The sequence below is a fragment of the Brassica napus genome, chromosome C3 (genome assembly GCF_020379485.1).
Source record: "Brassica napus cultivar Da-Ae chromosome C3, Da-Ae, whole genome shotgun sequence".
In the NCBI taxonomy this organism is placed as follows: Eukaryota; Viridiplantae; Streptophyta; class Magnoliopsida; order Brassicales; family Brassicaceae; genus Brassica; species Brassica napus.
This window is the reverse complement of record NC_063446.1, coordinates 4,671,153-4,688,417: the sequence shown is the minus strand read 5'-3', so window position 1 is coordinate 4,688,417 and position 17,265 is coordinate 4,671,153. Positions and strand designations below refer to the sequence as shown.

Below are 17,265 nucleotides of genomic sequence, written 5' to 3'. Positions count from 1 at the left end.
AAATTATCCAGTCAAATGCAAAACTAACCTATGACGACTGAAATATAAGTCGTCTAGGTTCTTTGGAAATTTTTTTGAAACCAAACAAAAACAGACGACTTAACTTTCAGTCGTCTCAGGTTACAGATTTCAAAGTCAATTGCAAAAATAACCTCTGCGTTGACCAGACGACTTCCAGGTAAGTTGTCTACAGCCAGACGACTTCCCAAGTAAGTCGTCTGACGAACAGATCTGGAATAAAACTCGATGTCATACCTTAAATTGGTGAGATAAGTTCCTTAGCATACATAAGGCTTCTCCAAGCACACAGAATCACAAACGAAAGTAACCCACCCAGAATCGTTAGCTTCTATGACTCTATGAACCATAAAAAATTTAGAATCAAAATCTTGGTTTTTTTTAGCTCATTGTGGAGAGAAAGTGAGAGATATGTTGTGTTTAGTTCACAAGAATGGAAAAAGAAGAAGGGTAAATCGATTTTGGGAGCATTAAGAGCTTCAAATTGGTTGTTCATGGTGGTTGTGGTATTGATGACAATGACAATCTTGTAATTACTTGAAGATGATGAGGGTGAGAGAGTAAAAATGTCATTTTCGAAAAAAAAAAAAAAAATTTGATGGCATTTTCGTAAATTATATGAACTTGTGGGGTGAATAGGACAAAACCAATTTTCAAAAAAAAAAAGAGGTTAGTTTTGTGTTTGACTTTAAGTTATAGGTCAATTCTGCAAAAAGCCCTATCTTATTAGATCAAACGTGAAATAAACATTTTATTGGAAGTACAACATGTAGTTTATTCTTTTTTCTCAAACGTACGAAATAACGTATTAACTTCAGAAACCATATTGTGCATCTGTGTGCACTAAAATTTTATTGGAAACACAAAGTAAACAACAATATAGATTCAGATCAGGTTCACCAATTTTGTTCAGATCCTTAAATGGCTCAACGAATTGTTCCCATCACCTTTTCTAGCCACATAGTGGTTGGAGGCTTCCGGAGTGGTTTCCCTGTACTTGGGAGGGTTTTCTTCAGACAAAAGCTCTTTAATGGGTCCATATACTCTCGGACTTATTGAAGGAGGATGCACAAAGAAAGATGCAACCGAAGTGCGTGGCTCTTTACCTCCATTTGCCAAAACTCTATGCTCCACACTCACAAACTTGTCATTCGTTATAAGCTGCAAAAAAAAAACACTATGAAGACCTTGTTTTCTTACTAATTATGGACCGTTTGATTATAAGTGTAAACAACAACTTGCCTGTAGGAGATCTCCAACATTAAGGATAAGAGCATTAGGATTAGGAGGAACATCGATCCAGTATCCATCATGGAGAACTTGAAGTCCTCCAATATGGTCTTGAAGAAGTATAGTGATGAAAGATCTGTCTGTATGCTGAGTGGCGCCGAGCGTTAGGTCTGGCTCAGGACACGGCGGGTAACAATGACAGAGCATCAACAAGCCTTTTGCACAATCCATTTCTTTGAGGTGGTTAGGCTTCAGCCCTAAGGATTCTGATATGAGCTCAAATATTAACTCCCCAAACATCATCACTCTCTTTGAGTAGTCCAACATGATCTCGCTAAAACATTCAACATAAATAAACTCTCAAAACCCATCAAACAAAAATATTAAGTTAGTCCAAAGATTAATTTAAAACAAGAAAAGCCGTGTTCGTACCTACAAATGTCTGGTAAGTCATCGGTTTTTGGAACATCAGGGAACATAAAACAACTTAAGGTATCTCTCCAGCTCGCAGCAGGAGAGTCGTAGAGATCAGAGTTAGAGTTATACTTAATCGCTTTGGTTTTTTCACGGCTATAGAACCTTTTCCTCTTTTCTGGATCTAGCGCGTGAAACGCACGGATCCCATCTTTCATCTTCTCCAAGACCTCGAGTGGAATCCCGTGGTTAATCGCCTGGAAAAAACCGAACTTCTCCATGGCGTCTTTAACCTTCTCAGTCACTTCCTTTCTTGTGACCGTGGACTCTAACACGCCACCTCGGAGATCTATCGTAGGGATAGTCAACGTAGAAGGAGGTTTAGGGTTAGTTACCGTGGCTTGCGGGTTATGGAATATGCGTGGGATTTTTGTGATTCCGGCGTCGACGAGACCCTTCACTCCGATTTTCATCTCGTCGAATGATTTTACCTCACCCGCACGGTCAAATGTTCCCGCCATTGTATACTTCCTTCTTTATTTTCTTAGTGTTAAAATGAATTAGAGGAAAGAGAGAAACTTGTGTTGTGTCTTGAGTCACCTAACTGTGTCACTACATATAAGGAGGAATACGGGTGAAAGCATGAAATACAGGCCAAAGAGAAGGACTGCCGCGTAATTAATCAATTTAAATAGAAACTTTTAGAAGTTAAATGGTTCATTTTGCAATTTCTTAAATATTAATGGAGGAAATCTTAAAATGGTGCCGTCAAGCGTATATAACTATTAAATAATATTCTCCAGAAAACTATTAAATAGTATCGTAATTATTATTAATAATATTATAAACTTACAGACAAAAAAATTTGGTTAAAATAAAATAAAATATTGATTACTTTTATTTATATTTTATATATTTTCAATGTTTCTAATGAGAAATCATATATATATATATATATATATATATATATATATATATATATATATATATATTTTGGTAAAATCATCCATATATATATATGGTAAAAGTCTAAGAATATATTTCATTATTATATTTATATTTTCTTAATTAAATTATTTTATATTACAGTTTATATATTTTTATTTTATTTTCAAAATATTGTATATACATGATACTATAATTAAGACATAAAATAGGAAAAATTTGGAAAAATACATTTAGATGAGATTATATTTTGAAAACTACACTTTCTTTTTATTGTTTTGAAAACTACACATACTCATAAGTGAAATGACTATATTGTCCAAATTTAATGTTTATATTATCTAATATCTAACTCGATATTTTAATGTAAAACAGGAAAACATATTAAAAAAATTAAAACAAATTTACCAACAATCGTTATTTTTAATACTCTTGATATAAAATATAAAATTAGGTCCACTAATTACTTGATGATTAACCAGAGATCCTTATTCTTACAACAAAAGTACATAACCCTTTTAAAAACAAAATTTTTCGAACACTACGTTACCAAATCATTTAATGATCTTCTATTCTGACCTTGTAACTGTTTTTCTTGTTTACATATACGACATATATACATGAAACAATCCAAACAAATTGCTATTCTCTGATTCAACAAAAAAACAATCCAGACAATTTTTTTTTAGAATCAAAGAGTGTGTTAATGTATTCTTTTTCATATTTTGTCAACCCCATTTTTTAGAAAACCCTCAATGATAACAAATGGTTATCAATTAAGCGGGGAAAATTCCATTTTTTTATTAAAAAGATTTCACTCTTGAAAGAAAAAAACGGACTACCAGAGTAAATGACCAAATCAATTGGTCATCTGACCCACATAAAATTTATTAAAAAAAACTAATTTGTAGGCCTATTACCCGTTGAATATCTGACGAAAATAAACCGCATCATGCATACTTTGCTAAAAGAATTAGCGGCACCCTAAACCTCAAATTGATTGATTTTAAATGTGATTTATATACTATTCTTTTCACTTATCAGTAACCACTAGTTTGTAACCTAAAACATTTTTATAATTAATTAAGTTATGTTTGTTTTTAATTAAAAGAAGAAGAAAATAAAGGAGCAAGACAGGGAGAAGAAAACAAAAGATGGGTGATTAAGTAGGTAGGTGGAACCAAAATAAAACGTGAGAGAACGAGCCCCAAACGTTTCTTGAACCACATGCCTCAATTCTCTCTCTGGTAGGTGTGCTTACGACTTGACCAGTCATGTGCTTAAATTAGTCTTGATTTATTTTTTCAGCTAAAAGATTTTAACATTTCAACAACAACAAAAATTGAAATAAGATTTCGTTCGGAATTCGGAAATATTCACAGAAAGTAGAACTATAATTTTATAAACAAGATTCTACCACACTAAATATGTTAGCGATAAAAAAAAATTGAAGATGCCTTGCAAATAGTTTTTAGCTTTGAACCGGTCTCAGCAGCTTACCAATCAAAGACCCGGAAGCATCCTCCAAGAGATTCGGTTGATCTCTTTTAATTTCTTTAGCTGTCATTTACTCAAATTGTAATCACTAAGGGAAAAAAAAAATCTTTAGTCATCATCCCCACTCATTTAGTCACTTTCACGAACAATATTCAGTTACCTAAACCAACAACATTTATATTATTTGAAAAGCATTACAATTTCTTTTTTAGTTACATGTCATCACTATAATAATTTTTAGAATCATTAGAGAAATATGTTAGTCTATCTAATTATATAATAAGCTTTTTATTAAACTAACAATAAATTCATCATTAATGTACTTTATTATTTCCTTAAATAAAATTTACGGAATTGTCTAATGTGGCTAAAGTATATATGGTAATTAATGATTTTGAATAATAAAGATTTGATAAAAAATAGTGTATCTTCTATCATATTGGTTTAATTTTAAGCTATTAAATAAATTAAACAACCACAATAACCATATATAAAAATTTAGATTTTTATGTATATGTTCTATTTTGAATTTTTACAAACGGTTATAAATTATAAAAACTATTAAAAGTTTCACATTCAAATTTTATGATCTTTGGTTTAAAATTTTTGTTATGACAAAATACAAATGATTACAAAAATTATATAAGTAAAAAGTCTAATTTAATTAATTAATAAGATTAATATATATATCGTTTTAAATTAAACTATAAACCATATAAAATACAATATTTTAGTTTCAAAATTTACTTTGAACAATTTTTTTGATAAAAGTTTTGAACGATCATTGACAACTTATTTTTTTTTAAATATAAATTACTAAAACTATTAATCCCACAATGAAAATTTTGTTATCAGTAATTTAAATTTTTTTTCTATAAAAGATACAAATGATCAAAAAACTATTTGAGTAGAAATCATCATTTAATAGACATTAATATTAAAAATATACTAAAATATATTATCTATGTTAGTATCATTTAAATTTAATAACATATCCTATCAAATAAAAAAAAATTTTTGGATTAATACAATTAATTTATATGTTCGCACCAATTTAATTATATTTTTAATAGTTACTGACTTTTAATTATTTAATATATATTTATTATTTTATAATATGTAAAAATATTTAATACATAAAATAATTTATATATATAATGTTGATTCCGCGCAAAACGCGAGTCTTAACCTAGTTACTAGGTATATACTGACAAGTTTTAGTTACACTTTACCAGTGTCATGGGGATGTAGCTCAGATGGTAGAGCGCTCGCTTAGCATGCGAGAAGGTACAGGCTATCGTTACCCTGCATCTCCGCTTCTTCTTTTATTTTTAACTAGTATTATCTCCCGTGAGGTCGCACGGATCAATTAATTTTACTGTATTAAAAGTTTTCAAATCTTAAAACTGATATGATTATCAACATATCAAAAATAAATTATTATTTTAATCATACTTTTTTTTTATCAAAATCACATATTTTTTAAACCTAGATAACACATTGGATCATAAGCTTAGCACATTGAATAAAATAATAGATTTCATATAATGTTTTTAATATCGAATGTATGTAAACTGTCATTAAAATCTCTTAAATGAATATTTACCTGTACAAACGTTTTTTATATTGGCAAGAAAAAAATCATAGGTAGATTAGTAGAGTTAACAAACTTTAGAATAATATATACATAAACACTTAGTATTTAAATTGGAATATGTTTCCCCAACCGAGCCTCACATCTAATAACATAAAGAAGAGACTCTCTCTTTCTGCAGTGAGCCACGTCACTAAATGGATTCGTCAGGAGTCGACACGTGTCCAAAACCAAATACACTGCGTTTCATTAAAAAAACCAAACACTTTGTGTTTCATTAAACTTTGTCTTACGTTGGTTTTTTAATCGGATCTGGCCTTACATTATTTCAATTTGTATTAGGGTTTTCGAATATATTTTGTCTCCGTCACTCTATGAAACTTATATCCTGAATATGGCTAACGCGGCGATCTTCCTTTTCGATTTGAAGACCGGACGATGCTCCTCCACCATTCAAGTCCGGTTGCTCTGCTTCTTGGAGCCGATGAACGTCCGATGGGGTAGCGAACTCATGGGAGTCGATATGTTTCTGCTTGATTCCCAGGTTTGTTCTGAACCTTTACCTGAGTTCATAAGTACCTTGGTTTGTTCTATCAACAATTCATGTTTAGATCTTCAGAACTAATTAGTGATTGTTTTTAATATTTTCTTCAGAACCGTCCGTCGTGTTGAATCTTTATTACAGGATTTTTTTATCATTTTTTGTTTAGTCGACCATGATGCCGGCGACGGTGAATGTGAACCGGCTTGCAATTCACATGCCTAATCTGAAGGTGGGTTCGCTAATCGCTATATTCCCTAGCCGGTTTTGATGTGACCCGATGTAATCAGAATTACCGACTGTCGGACTCCTCTATGATGATTCGTTTCAGCGATTCAACATGTTTTGATGAGATAACCGAACCGGCTATTCCGATAGGTGTGGAATCTTTCCGGTTCGCGAGCTGCTCGGTCTTGCCAACACAAACACTCAGCTTCCAGGTACTGCTCTTCTTATCTGTAAATTTGTCTATTTTGTTTAGTTATCTAATAATTATCATTCCACAGACATTATCGGTGAGGTAACTGCTGCGAAGAGCACTGTCACCGACCCTCCACATGACAAGAACCGTTTGATGACAACCATTAAAATGGATAAGTAGCTAATTCTTCCATATTGATCCATTTAGATTTTAATACTGGTTTTCTATTTAAAAAATATTACATTTTTTTATCACTTTTCTTATGTACGTGTTATCAGTGATGTTTCGGTCACTATGAGTATGTTCGACTCACAGCCTGTCAAGCTCCACAATCAACTTGAATCAATGGGAGGTGATCCAAGGGTTCTGGTTGCAACCAGTATCAACCCCAAAATTGTGGGAGGTAATTACTTGAGCTTAACATCACATAGTCTCCTTTTAAGTATTCTCAGTACATTAAAAGCATTTTTATTTTTCAGGTCATCTGTTTCTGAATGCCACTTCAGGCACACGCATATACTTTGACAAGGAAACCATCGCAGTGGTTGCCCAAGACACTGGGCTTGCGCCAGCAGCTCCATTGCTTAAGGGCTACGACAAGGTGGAATCCCTGAGCGTAGCTGATCTCAATGAATTTGTCAATTCTGCTTCCTCTCAGGTGTAACAACCATATATTATTATTTGAGTATGGAATGAATTAAAGTTAAAAGTTTGATGCTGCTGATTTACGAATGTAGGAGATTGATTTCATCTGCACTGAGAAGGTCACTGGTATCAAGCTGGACAAAGGATGGTGCTACGTTTCTTGCTCCAACTGTACCAAGAAGCTCCAACGCACTGTCTCGCTTTCACATGTCTGGATTGTAATAATACTAATGTTGTTGGTGTTCTGAAGACTGATGTATGTTCAATTTGTTCACACCGCATTTACTTTCATTGGCGTTTGTGTCCACACACATAGTCAACTTTGAGTTTTGATACGTGCTAACTGACTGCTAGGTATCGGGTGGAGATGTCCATTGCAGATGAAACTGCTGAAGGCCTCTTTGTTTGTTTTGATTGGGTTATGACAAAACTGCATAATATGAGACCCTATGAAGCTTGCCATCTTTTGGTATGTTCTTACTCTGCCTGTCATGCATCTTCGTCTTGAAATTTTACTCATGAGATTGCATTCAACGGTTGCTTCCTCATGCTGGTGATGGTGTGAACCCGTGGGACACTCAGGCACCTCCATTTGTTGCAGACATGGAGGGTAAAACCTACAAGTTCCAGGTCAAGGTCAGTGCATACAACTTCACTGAAAACCATCAAATTTTTACGATCTCCTGCATCCTTAGTGAAGGTGACCGTATGCCGCTCCGTCAGTTTGTTGTCAATGTAAGTTCCATGTACTAAATTACGGTCAGTTAGCTTCACGGTATATATTAATTGGTTATTTTGATCTGAATAGGGAGGTGATGATGACAATGGAGACGACAACAGTGGTGCCATCTCGGTTGGTGTTAAGGTGGAGACTGGTGGTAGCAGTCAGGTGCAAGGATCCTCAGGAATTAAGAAGAAGGCACGTACGGCATAGGTGGAGAGGATTGGATACTTGAAGTTGTGCAGTATTTTCCGCTTTCAGTAATGCTTACGCATGTGTTTTTTTATCCATGTTTTGTTGACCACTTAATCTTTGAATCTTGGTTATTTTATATTTGGTTACAGACAAGCTTTATTAAATCTATCACGTTTTCCAGTTGTTCTGTATTTAAGATTTTTATTTATATTTGGATCACTGAAATACTGCTTGAAATGGAGTATTATTCTATTAATATTACTTGAGTATTCATTTTTGATGTGTAAACTCTTCGCTACAATAAAATACAACAAAAAGACAAAGACCAACGGTTCAGACAATTAAATTCGATGTCTACGTTTCATATCATTTTACTTAACATATAATGTATCATAACAAAAGATCATGACTGGGAATATTGGTCCCTCGGATACAGCTCTCTCCTCTTGACACCATGCATCCTTTCACGTTATGCTGCCGCCAATATCCGCTTCGTCTTTTCTATGCGATGACAATCAATAAAAGTCAAGGACAGAGTTTGAATCAGGTGCTTTATATCTTCCTAGGACAGTCTTCACTCACAGCCAGTTGTATGTGGCGCTATCACGAGTAACAACACCGGAGGGGCTTAGGATATTAGACGATACCTCTGATTTAGACGGTGTGGATGCAGTAACCAATATTGTCTAGAAAGAGATCTTCAAGGGCCTTCGAGCGCAAAGACTAGCATTAAGTAGGTTTAGATGGTGTGATATCTCAGGTTTGTTTTTATTTCTAATACTGACTTTATCACTTTCATTGCAGGGAAAGCAGCCAATGTGTTCCTGAAGAATTCTTAGCTTCGACAAAGATATCGTAATCGAGTGTACTCCGCATCAAATTTTCAAAATACTCATACTCCCTCTTTTCTATCGTTTTTCCTTCTAATACTCTGATGAAATCAATACTCAGTTTTTCAAAGGTTTGTAAAGCTTGATGGCTTCATTTTGGAGTCTGTGACCCACAAATATTATGTTTCAATGGTCCAATATATCCAGAACATCTTAATTTACTACCATATGCTTACTAAAAAAAACTCATAAACAAATAGAATCCCCCAAGAATAAACACTACTAACGTGCATCTAAGCACTTATAAAAAGAATAATTTACCAACGTGCATCTAAGCACTCACTTATATAATAATATACAAGTCCGACCTCAAGTGAAGCATTCATTCACACGGTATTAGCTAGATAACAATTACTCAAATTCTGTTGTTGGTCTAATTAAAATACAAAATAACTAAAGCCTTAACTGATGGCCTTAAATTTAGTAAAATATATTTACTATAAATAAATGGCCCTATAGGCCAAGATTATCTTACTCAATATTATTTCCATATCAACAAACGAAGGTATCAAGATTAACCGGATTATTAGCAATCACACCAACAACATCAACTACGCCTCAAACCGTATACTCAAAAATAATATTGTTCCCATATTCGAATACTATAATTACGGCTAAAATTCAAGCTGTCAATTATTAGCAAGAATATTGAAATCTTCAATTACCCGTAGTAAAAACATATATCTCCGTTTGAATAATTAAACATAGCACCACAGACACAAAACAATATAAAAGTATTCACAGTCAAGCATACGAAGTAACTACGTCCTTACAATATCTCAAAAGAGAAAAAAAAACATGGCGTCCACAAATCATGCTTCTGTCATATTAGCTGAAGAAGCCAGAGAGACCACTCAAGCATTCCAAGCTTTAGCTGTGACCCATTCAAACACTCGACCCCAACTTAACATAAAGAAAATTTACACAAAATTATATATTTTACAAAAACCGGTCCTTCAAGCATTCCAAAGCTTCTTAGTTTCCACTTATTATCGGATTTCATTCATGAAATCTATTGTTGTTAATCAAATTTGTAATAAAGTGGCCGTTCTCAAATGTCCCAGATAAAAAGAAGGTCATATCAGTAAGAAGAATAAAAAGACAAATAACAAATGTTTTACAAATTACATATGTAGCTTCGTTTAAATGTAACGAAAGTCAATTTATCATCATTATAAGTCCAAATCTCTTATCAACCATGGTCGAGAAACAAGTATAAGTGACTTGATGGCAGTAACAACAAGCTTGACTTGCAAGTAATTGAATTTTGTTTTGTTGCACCGAACCCAGCCTTGCAAAAGAAAATAAAAAGGACGAATATGATGGATTTAGTGAAAATTTGTATAAATACATAACTCCATTACAGGTTAACAAAAAATAAAATAAGGAGTGAGTCTTACATAACCTTTTCATTTTTTAGTCACAAAACTTGAGCTTTGGAAAATTAATATTGAAAATGATTAAACCACAACCAAAGATTAATATCAGAAAATTGTAAAAAAAAAACCTAACAAGATATAACAAATATAATTACAAAATTACTGAAATACATAATAATCCATAATGCATAATTACAAGGGTACACATCTATAACTATATATAACATATTTCAATCCCCAAGCAATTCACATAGCTTCAAAAAACCTGCATACCGAAAGAAGAGCACCCTCACCAGCGGAGGAAGATGAACCTTGCACTATATGCATTGAGCAGATTGTAAAAGGCGGGTTTATAAATTTATTGCAATGCAACCATATCTATCATTATCAACGCATAATTGATTGGATCCGAATGAACGTAAGATGCCATACATGTCGAGATACAATATTTTAGTAGAAATATTTTCTCATTTTTAAGAACAATAAGTTGTACTTAATTTATCCATTTTAAATAATACATTTGTCGCCTTTGTTAATTTTTCTTTTTGTTTCTTATTTCTCCATTTCTTTTTTTATTAATAAAAGAAATAGTGTGATCAATTATATAATATATAAGCAAATATAACCAAAAAAATATCACACAAAAAAAAACAAACAAATGCCAAAAAATCACCGTTGTTAATATTATAAGTATCTAACATTCTACTAAACAAATACAATAACTTTAACAAAGATTTCTCCAAAAAAAAAAACATCATTACCCATTATTTTATATACCCTCACAAAATTATGATATAATAGTATTAGAAATCAATATTTCATTTTCTTTTGACCAAATCCGATTAATTTATTTATTTTATAGTGTATAAAATTGACACATACATATTCTAAAACTTGATCCATCAATTCCCGCCCGTAGGGCGGGCCTATCCTAGTATATGATATAATAGAGATTAACAGCACTCTCATTTTTCAAACTCCCTTTTAACCTTTATCATGTTTTGCTTCACAAAAGCTTGATCTATTTCTTTGTATATAAAAAATGTATACAAAACTGAGTTTCGTTTATTTAAACAGTTTTATATATCAAAATTACAAATGTAAATGTGTTTACCTTTTTCCACAAGATAAAGATTTTCACATTGAAATCATTTCATGTCTCTGATGGTAGTACTCTGAAAGAAAACTATGATTTCTGATTCCTTTGTAGAATCTGATAGAATCTTCAACTTATACTTCTAAATAAAGAATCATAGAGATTTTTTTTTTAAAAGAGAAGAATAAAGATCTTTCTCATACTCAAAACTTAAAAAAAAAAAAAGACAAAGAAGATGAAATAGATAGAGAAGAAGAGGAGAGAAAAATACAGAAAATTTTGAATGAAAGGAGATGAAACAGTTAATATTGAGAGTTGCTGAATTTTTCAACATGTTATGATAATAATTAGAGAAAAAACAGGAACTTTTTTTGCAATTACTAAACATCTACAATCAAACAAACGTGGTCATACAGATTTATTTTTTTGTACAATTTTAAATTTAACTTTTAAAAAACATTTATGATTTTTTTTTTAAATTTTAAGGTTTAAAAAAAAAGTTACACAAGTCAAATTTTGATGGCTCAAATGACTTGTGCTTTATTATACATGGGATCAGTTTTTGTTTGAAAAGTCGAAAAGATAAAAGTGAGGTAGTTCGAGCTCCACTATCTTCCGATAACAACAACCAAGCTCATGCAAGCCTATTCAGTTATAAACATTTTATCTATTAAAATATATAAGTCATGACCTATTTTATGTATAATTTTTATTTGGATCATTTTTATTAAATATATGTTTTTATGTATCTAATAATGTCTCAACAATAAGTTTTGACTATTACGTTATATATAGTATCTATAGGTTATAAAGTAAATTGCTTTAAAGAATTGCAAGTGAATTTAGTGGTAAATTTTAAAGAATATGTGAAGTTCAGAACAACTATTAAATGTAGGTTGGTTACTTGCTGCGTGTAGTTTGGTTAGAGTTCCTCGGTTCACTTCCTATCCTATGGAGGTTCACCAACCAATAAGATTTCATTATTTCAAATTTTATATTTTTTAGAAAAGAAGACAAAATATTGTCAAGTTATATTATGTTTTTAAAATAAAAACTAAAAAAAATAGTAGTTACAGAAAAAAAAATTAACAAAAAAATATTTTTAGCGTCGTCAGCAAAACATTAAACCCTAAATCATAAACCCTTCGATAAACCCTAAACCTTTGGGTGAACCGTAAACCATTGGATAAATCCTAAACTCAAAATAAAAAACTCTAAAACCCTAAAACCTAAACCCTAAATCCTAAACCCTAAACCCTAAATTCTAAACCCTAAACCCTTGAGTGTTTTAATGTTTATTGATTTTGATTTAGAGTTTAGGGTTTAGGGTTTATGGATTAGGATTTAGGGTTTAATGTTTTGCTGACGACGTTAAAAATATTTTTTTTTGTAATTACTATTATTTTTTTTATTTTTTTTTACCTTTTAATTTTAAAAATATAATATAATTTGATAATATTTTGTTTGTTTTTTAAAGATATCGAATATGAAATAACACAATCCTATTGGCTGGTGAATCCAAGAATAATTCGTTTGGTTATCAGCGGATTCAGCGCATTCATTTAGAAGTCATAAATGTATAGTAATGTAAGATTTCAACAAATATTTTGGACATCTTTTGAAACTAATACAGTAAATTTACTATTTTCATTTAAGTCCATTATAAGATTCCATCTTTGTTGAGGAAATTTACGAAGAAAAAAGGCATAGCAAGTCTTGATGTAAGATTTGCATCAACTTTCCTTATGCTGAAAATTTAATTGCGAGGAAAGAAAATGTGCAGAGCATCCTAAAAAACTTGTAGCCTGTTATACAACTTGTAATATGGAGTTCCAGGGTGACGTGAAGATGTGCCTGGAAGTGTTTGCACCTTGTTAGATTACTCGATTAATTAGATGATGGAGATCCGAAGCCTACAATATACTTTTTCTGCCTTTTAGAGTTAGAAGATGCAAAAAGAATAAAAATGCAAAGCCCTAAACAATAAAAAATAATAATGCAAAGCTTAGTATTGTTCCTCTTTTTTTTTTTTTGCCAACTACCCATTTTACTACACTAAGTTGTACTCAGACGAGCCGGTTCTCTGAATAGCTCATACGTCTGTCCATGTCTGATATATACGGAAGAAAATATAGCATCTGGTCCTTTCTGTTTTCGCTAATGAGTCTGTTCGGCCATTTCTACTTTGAAGAATATGAATTATGCTCACATCTTCAAAGTCCTCATGTATTTTTTTTAGAATATCAATTTACGATGCGAAATGTGGCGAGTCCATCGGATTCGTAGCCATGTCCAATAGGTCCAAGCAGTCCGTCTCGAAACATATCAAGGTTATCCTCCTGTCTTTCATGCATGAAGCTACCCAAAGTAAGCCTTCTATCTCAGCATGTAAGGCTGAGAGGCTTCTGTTGCATGCCCGTAATCCGAGAGATTCAGTACCCATTTGATCCTTTAGACTCCATCCTAAGCCACTACCACTACCATTATCGATCCATGAAGCATTAATTTGATTGTAGAGATTCGAAGTATCCAAGGGGGCACTGTCCCAATCTTTGTAGTAGGGGGCCTTTATTATCCTCATTAGTTTCCTCATTTTCATTAATTTTTCTCCAATATTTTGCTTCAAGGCACGCAAGTTGGAGAGTTCAATTGGGGATATGACTTTTCCATTAAAGAGTTTGTCATTCTTTGTCTTCCAAATATACCAATAGAAAAAGATAATTGTAGTCTTCAATTTTAGCTAGGATGTCATTAATGTTACAGCGTATTGATGCAATTTATATAGAAGATCTTGATAATCAAACATTTTTCATCGGCATTAAACTTGTAAAGTAGACAAAAAGAGGGAAAAATTGGCCATTAAAAATATATTCTAAAAAAATAACGATGATCATGTTTGTTTCTTATGATTTACTAATCAATTATTTTTGCATAGTTAACTAATTTGAGTCCGTTGATTCTCTATCCAGATTGGAATCAATCTTTGTGTCCTTAATTACGCTTTTGCAAAGGATCCTTAATGGATAGAGGAATCAATCTTCTCGATATTGCTTTGTTGATTTCCTGCAGGTTCAGTAGAGATGGGAGCTTTCTCTATAAGAAAAAGACCGCATGAAAACTTAGTGACAAATTGATGAGAGTAAATCACACAAAGGTGTTTAGAAATAATATTATTAGACTCTCATGAAAATTATGTTACAAGATGCATAGTTTATATAGATAATAAATCAACTTAATTTTCCAAACTAATATGGAATAATATATAAATAGATAATGATAAGTTTCATATTTTAATATATTGATGTATATCCTAATATTGACCACTGGATTAGTTCGATCTTCTAGATCTTTCAATACCCTCTCTCAAGCTCATACGTGGTAATACGTATGAGATTGGATAATCTTCATAATATAGTAGTAAAAATAACTCAAAGTCTTGTGAAACAACAATGGTTGTTAATGTTGCGGAAGCTTGATGAATATCCCATAACTCTTGTGATTTCGCGAGTTGAGATAGATAATCTGATTTTTGGTTTGATTGTTTGTTTTATCCATGTTACAATGAGAATATTGCTTACTGTCCAATCTTCACGGTAGGGTGAATCGGCTGCCGTTAGACTGCCGTCAGGAAATCTGAATCTTTCATGAACTAATATCCATACGAAAGTTGATGAATGAATGCTTGAATTGTAAAATGAATTTTCCTTGCTTCAAATTGAGAAACAAATGAATAGAAAATAAGTTTGCTGATTTGCGATTTTGCAAAGACAGCAAGGCTATGATTGAATGAAAACCTTCTTCTTCAAGTCGTGAATAAATAAGTTCTGTATGAAGCGTTGTTGTTTTGCAATAACACGAGAATAAAAGTTATAGAAGTATTTGATTTTTTAGTTTTGTTCTTGTTCCGATACTATGACAAATTGATGAAAATAAATCACATAAATATGTTTAAAAAGAATATTACTAGATTTTCATGAAAATAATATTAAAAATGCATAGTTTATGTAAAGGATAAATCAACTTAATTTTCTAAACTAATATGAAACAATATATAATTGATAATGATAAATAATCTATTCTAATATATTGATGTATTTTTTAATATTGACCATTGGATTAGGTAGATCTTTTAATACTTAGAAAGTTGGTGCTGGTTCCGGAAATCGCAAGATCTTTTATTCCGGTCGGTTATGATAGGAGGTTACGTTTCCGGCGACCTCCAAGCCCTCTATTGTGATAATGATGTGTTATACTTAGATAATGATGTAAATATTAGAGAGTTTATCTCTAATATAGTCGGCTAAGTAGATAAGGCCAAAGTCGAGTTGTATATATTGAGCTCTAAGCTCACGATTAATGACACACAAATATTCAGCATTACCTTGCTTTACATGGTATCAGAGCTTAGATCTAACTAAAGATCTATTCTTGTTTCTCTTTTCATAACTTGTTTTCTTTGTGATCATCATCTACGATCATGGGAGATGACAAGACAGTTGTGGCGGGCGTGTCCGGCGTAAAAGGAGCAAGCTCTCCTTATTCAATTTTAGCTTCTGATAATCCAAGAGTTTTGATCACCTCTGTTCAGTTGAAAGGTGAAAATTATAATGAGTGGGCGACGGAGATGTTGAACGCACTTCAAGCCAAGAGGAAGGCAGGTTTCATCGATGGTACGTTGATGAAGCCGCCTGAGGGACACGCAGACTTAGAGAGTTGGCTTAGTGTCAATTCCATGATTTTCGGTTGGCTGAGAACGTCGATTGGAGCAAAAGTAAGGTCGACCGTGACTTTTATTACTGACGCACACAAGCTTTGGGAGAATCTAAAAGAAAGGTTCTCGGTGGGGAATAAGGTGCGAGTTCATCAGTTGATGGCAAAGCTTGCCTCGTGTAGGTAAGATGGAGACGCGGTGATCGATTACTATGGGCGACTTGCAAAGATGTGGGAGGAGTTGCAGACATATCGACCACCACCTGCGTGTACCTGTGATGCAGCAGCTCTCTACGAGAAGGAAAGAGAGGATGAGCGTGTTCATCAGTTTGTTATGGGACTAGATGAATCACGTTTTGGGCATGTTGTTATGGCCATAATCGAAGCAGACGCTCTACCAGATTCTGGAAAGGTGCATAACAAGATAGTTAGAGAGGAGGATCGTTTGAATTCAACAAAGACACAGGAACAGCAGCAGGATGCTGTTGGTTTTGTGTCTTGGCGTGACAATAATAATGGTGATTTGAGTGGAGGACGCGGAGGAGTGCGTGATGAGTTTGGTTCATTGACCTCACAAAATAGAGGAAAAGATAGAAGTTGCTCAAATTGCGAGAGAACCGGTCATGATAAGAACACATGTTGGCAGTTGATCGGCTATCCTGAGTGGTTTACAGAACGAGGAGGACGTGGAACTCGTGGTACAAGTAGAGGAGGAGGACGCAGTGGAGCAAGCAGAGGAAGAGGTCAGTTGAATGCTGCTTACGCTACCAGTGCCAATCCTGGTGCAACTATCCCTGAGTTTACCGCAGAACAATGGAGAGCTATCAGTCAAATATTGCAGGAGAAGCCCAGTGGTAGTTCAGATAAAATGTCTGGTAAGAAGTTGGGAGATGTGATACTCGATACAGGAGTATCGCACCATATGACTGGTGATATAAATCTACTTATTAATCTTGAAGATATATCTTC

At 32.9% G+C, this 17,265-nt stretch overlaps 1 protein-coding gene and 1 long non-coding RNA gene across 10 annotated transcripts; one reads left to right on the top strand and one right to left on the bottom strand.

Moving 5' to 3' along the window:
- Nucleotides 1–722: 722 nt before the first annotated feature.
- On the bottom strand, nt 723–2,306 carry LOC106407418 (probable 2-oxoacid dependent dioxygenase). The gene is made up of 3 exons (XM_048752054.1): nt 1,681–2,306; nt 1,261–1,582; nt 723–1,179 (listed from the first exon to the last, which is right to left on the bottom strand). Exons 1-3 carry the CDS (start codon nt 2,181–2,183, stop codon nt 928–930), a joined length of 1,077 nt encoding a protein of 358 aa, XP_048608011.1. The 5' UTR covers nt 2,184–2,306; the 3' UTR covers nt 723–927.
- Nucleotides 2,307–5,965: 3,659 nt separating this feature from the next.
- On the top strand, nt 5,966–8,401 carry LOC125584131. 9 transcript variants are annotated; one of them, XR_007321131.1, is made up of 9 exons: nt 5,974–6,242; nt 6,353–6,471; nt 6,618–6,679; nt 6,746–6,836; nt 6,939–7,063; nt 7,140–7,561; nt 7,660–7,774; nt 7,888–8,040; nt 8,114–8,401. It is a non-coding gene; the product is annotated as an uncharacterized LOC125584131 (long non-coding RNA). The 9 variants fall into 9 exon arrangements; XR_007321129.1 differs by having other exon boundaries at nt 5,975–6,242; nt 6,409–6,471; nt 6,571–6,679; ... (1 more) ...; nt 7,140–7,261; nt 7,398–7,561; XR_007321128.1 differs by having other exon boundaries at nt 5,975–6,242; nt 6,409–6,471; nt 6,571–6,679; ... (1 more) ...; nt 7,140–7,318; nt 7,398–7,561.
- The last annotated feature ends 8,864 nt before the right edge of the window (nt 8,402–17,265 follow it).

What these genes read in the sequence shown, in the direction of transcription:
- LOC106407418 (XM_048752054.1), bottom strand. Translation starts at nt 2,183, where the DNA reads ATGGCGGGAACATTTGACCGTGCGGGTGAGGTAAAATCATTCGACGAG. An exon ending in GACTTACCAGACATTTGTAG is followed by an intron (nt 1,583 to 1,680) that starts GTACGAACACGG and finishes TGAATGTTTTAG; the next exon opens with CGAGATCATGTTGGACTACT. An exon ending in ATGTTGGAGATCTCCTACAG is followed by an intron (nt 1,180 to 1,260) that starts GCAAGTTGTTGT and finishes TTTTTTTTGCAG; the next exon opens with CTTATAACGAATGACAAGTT.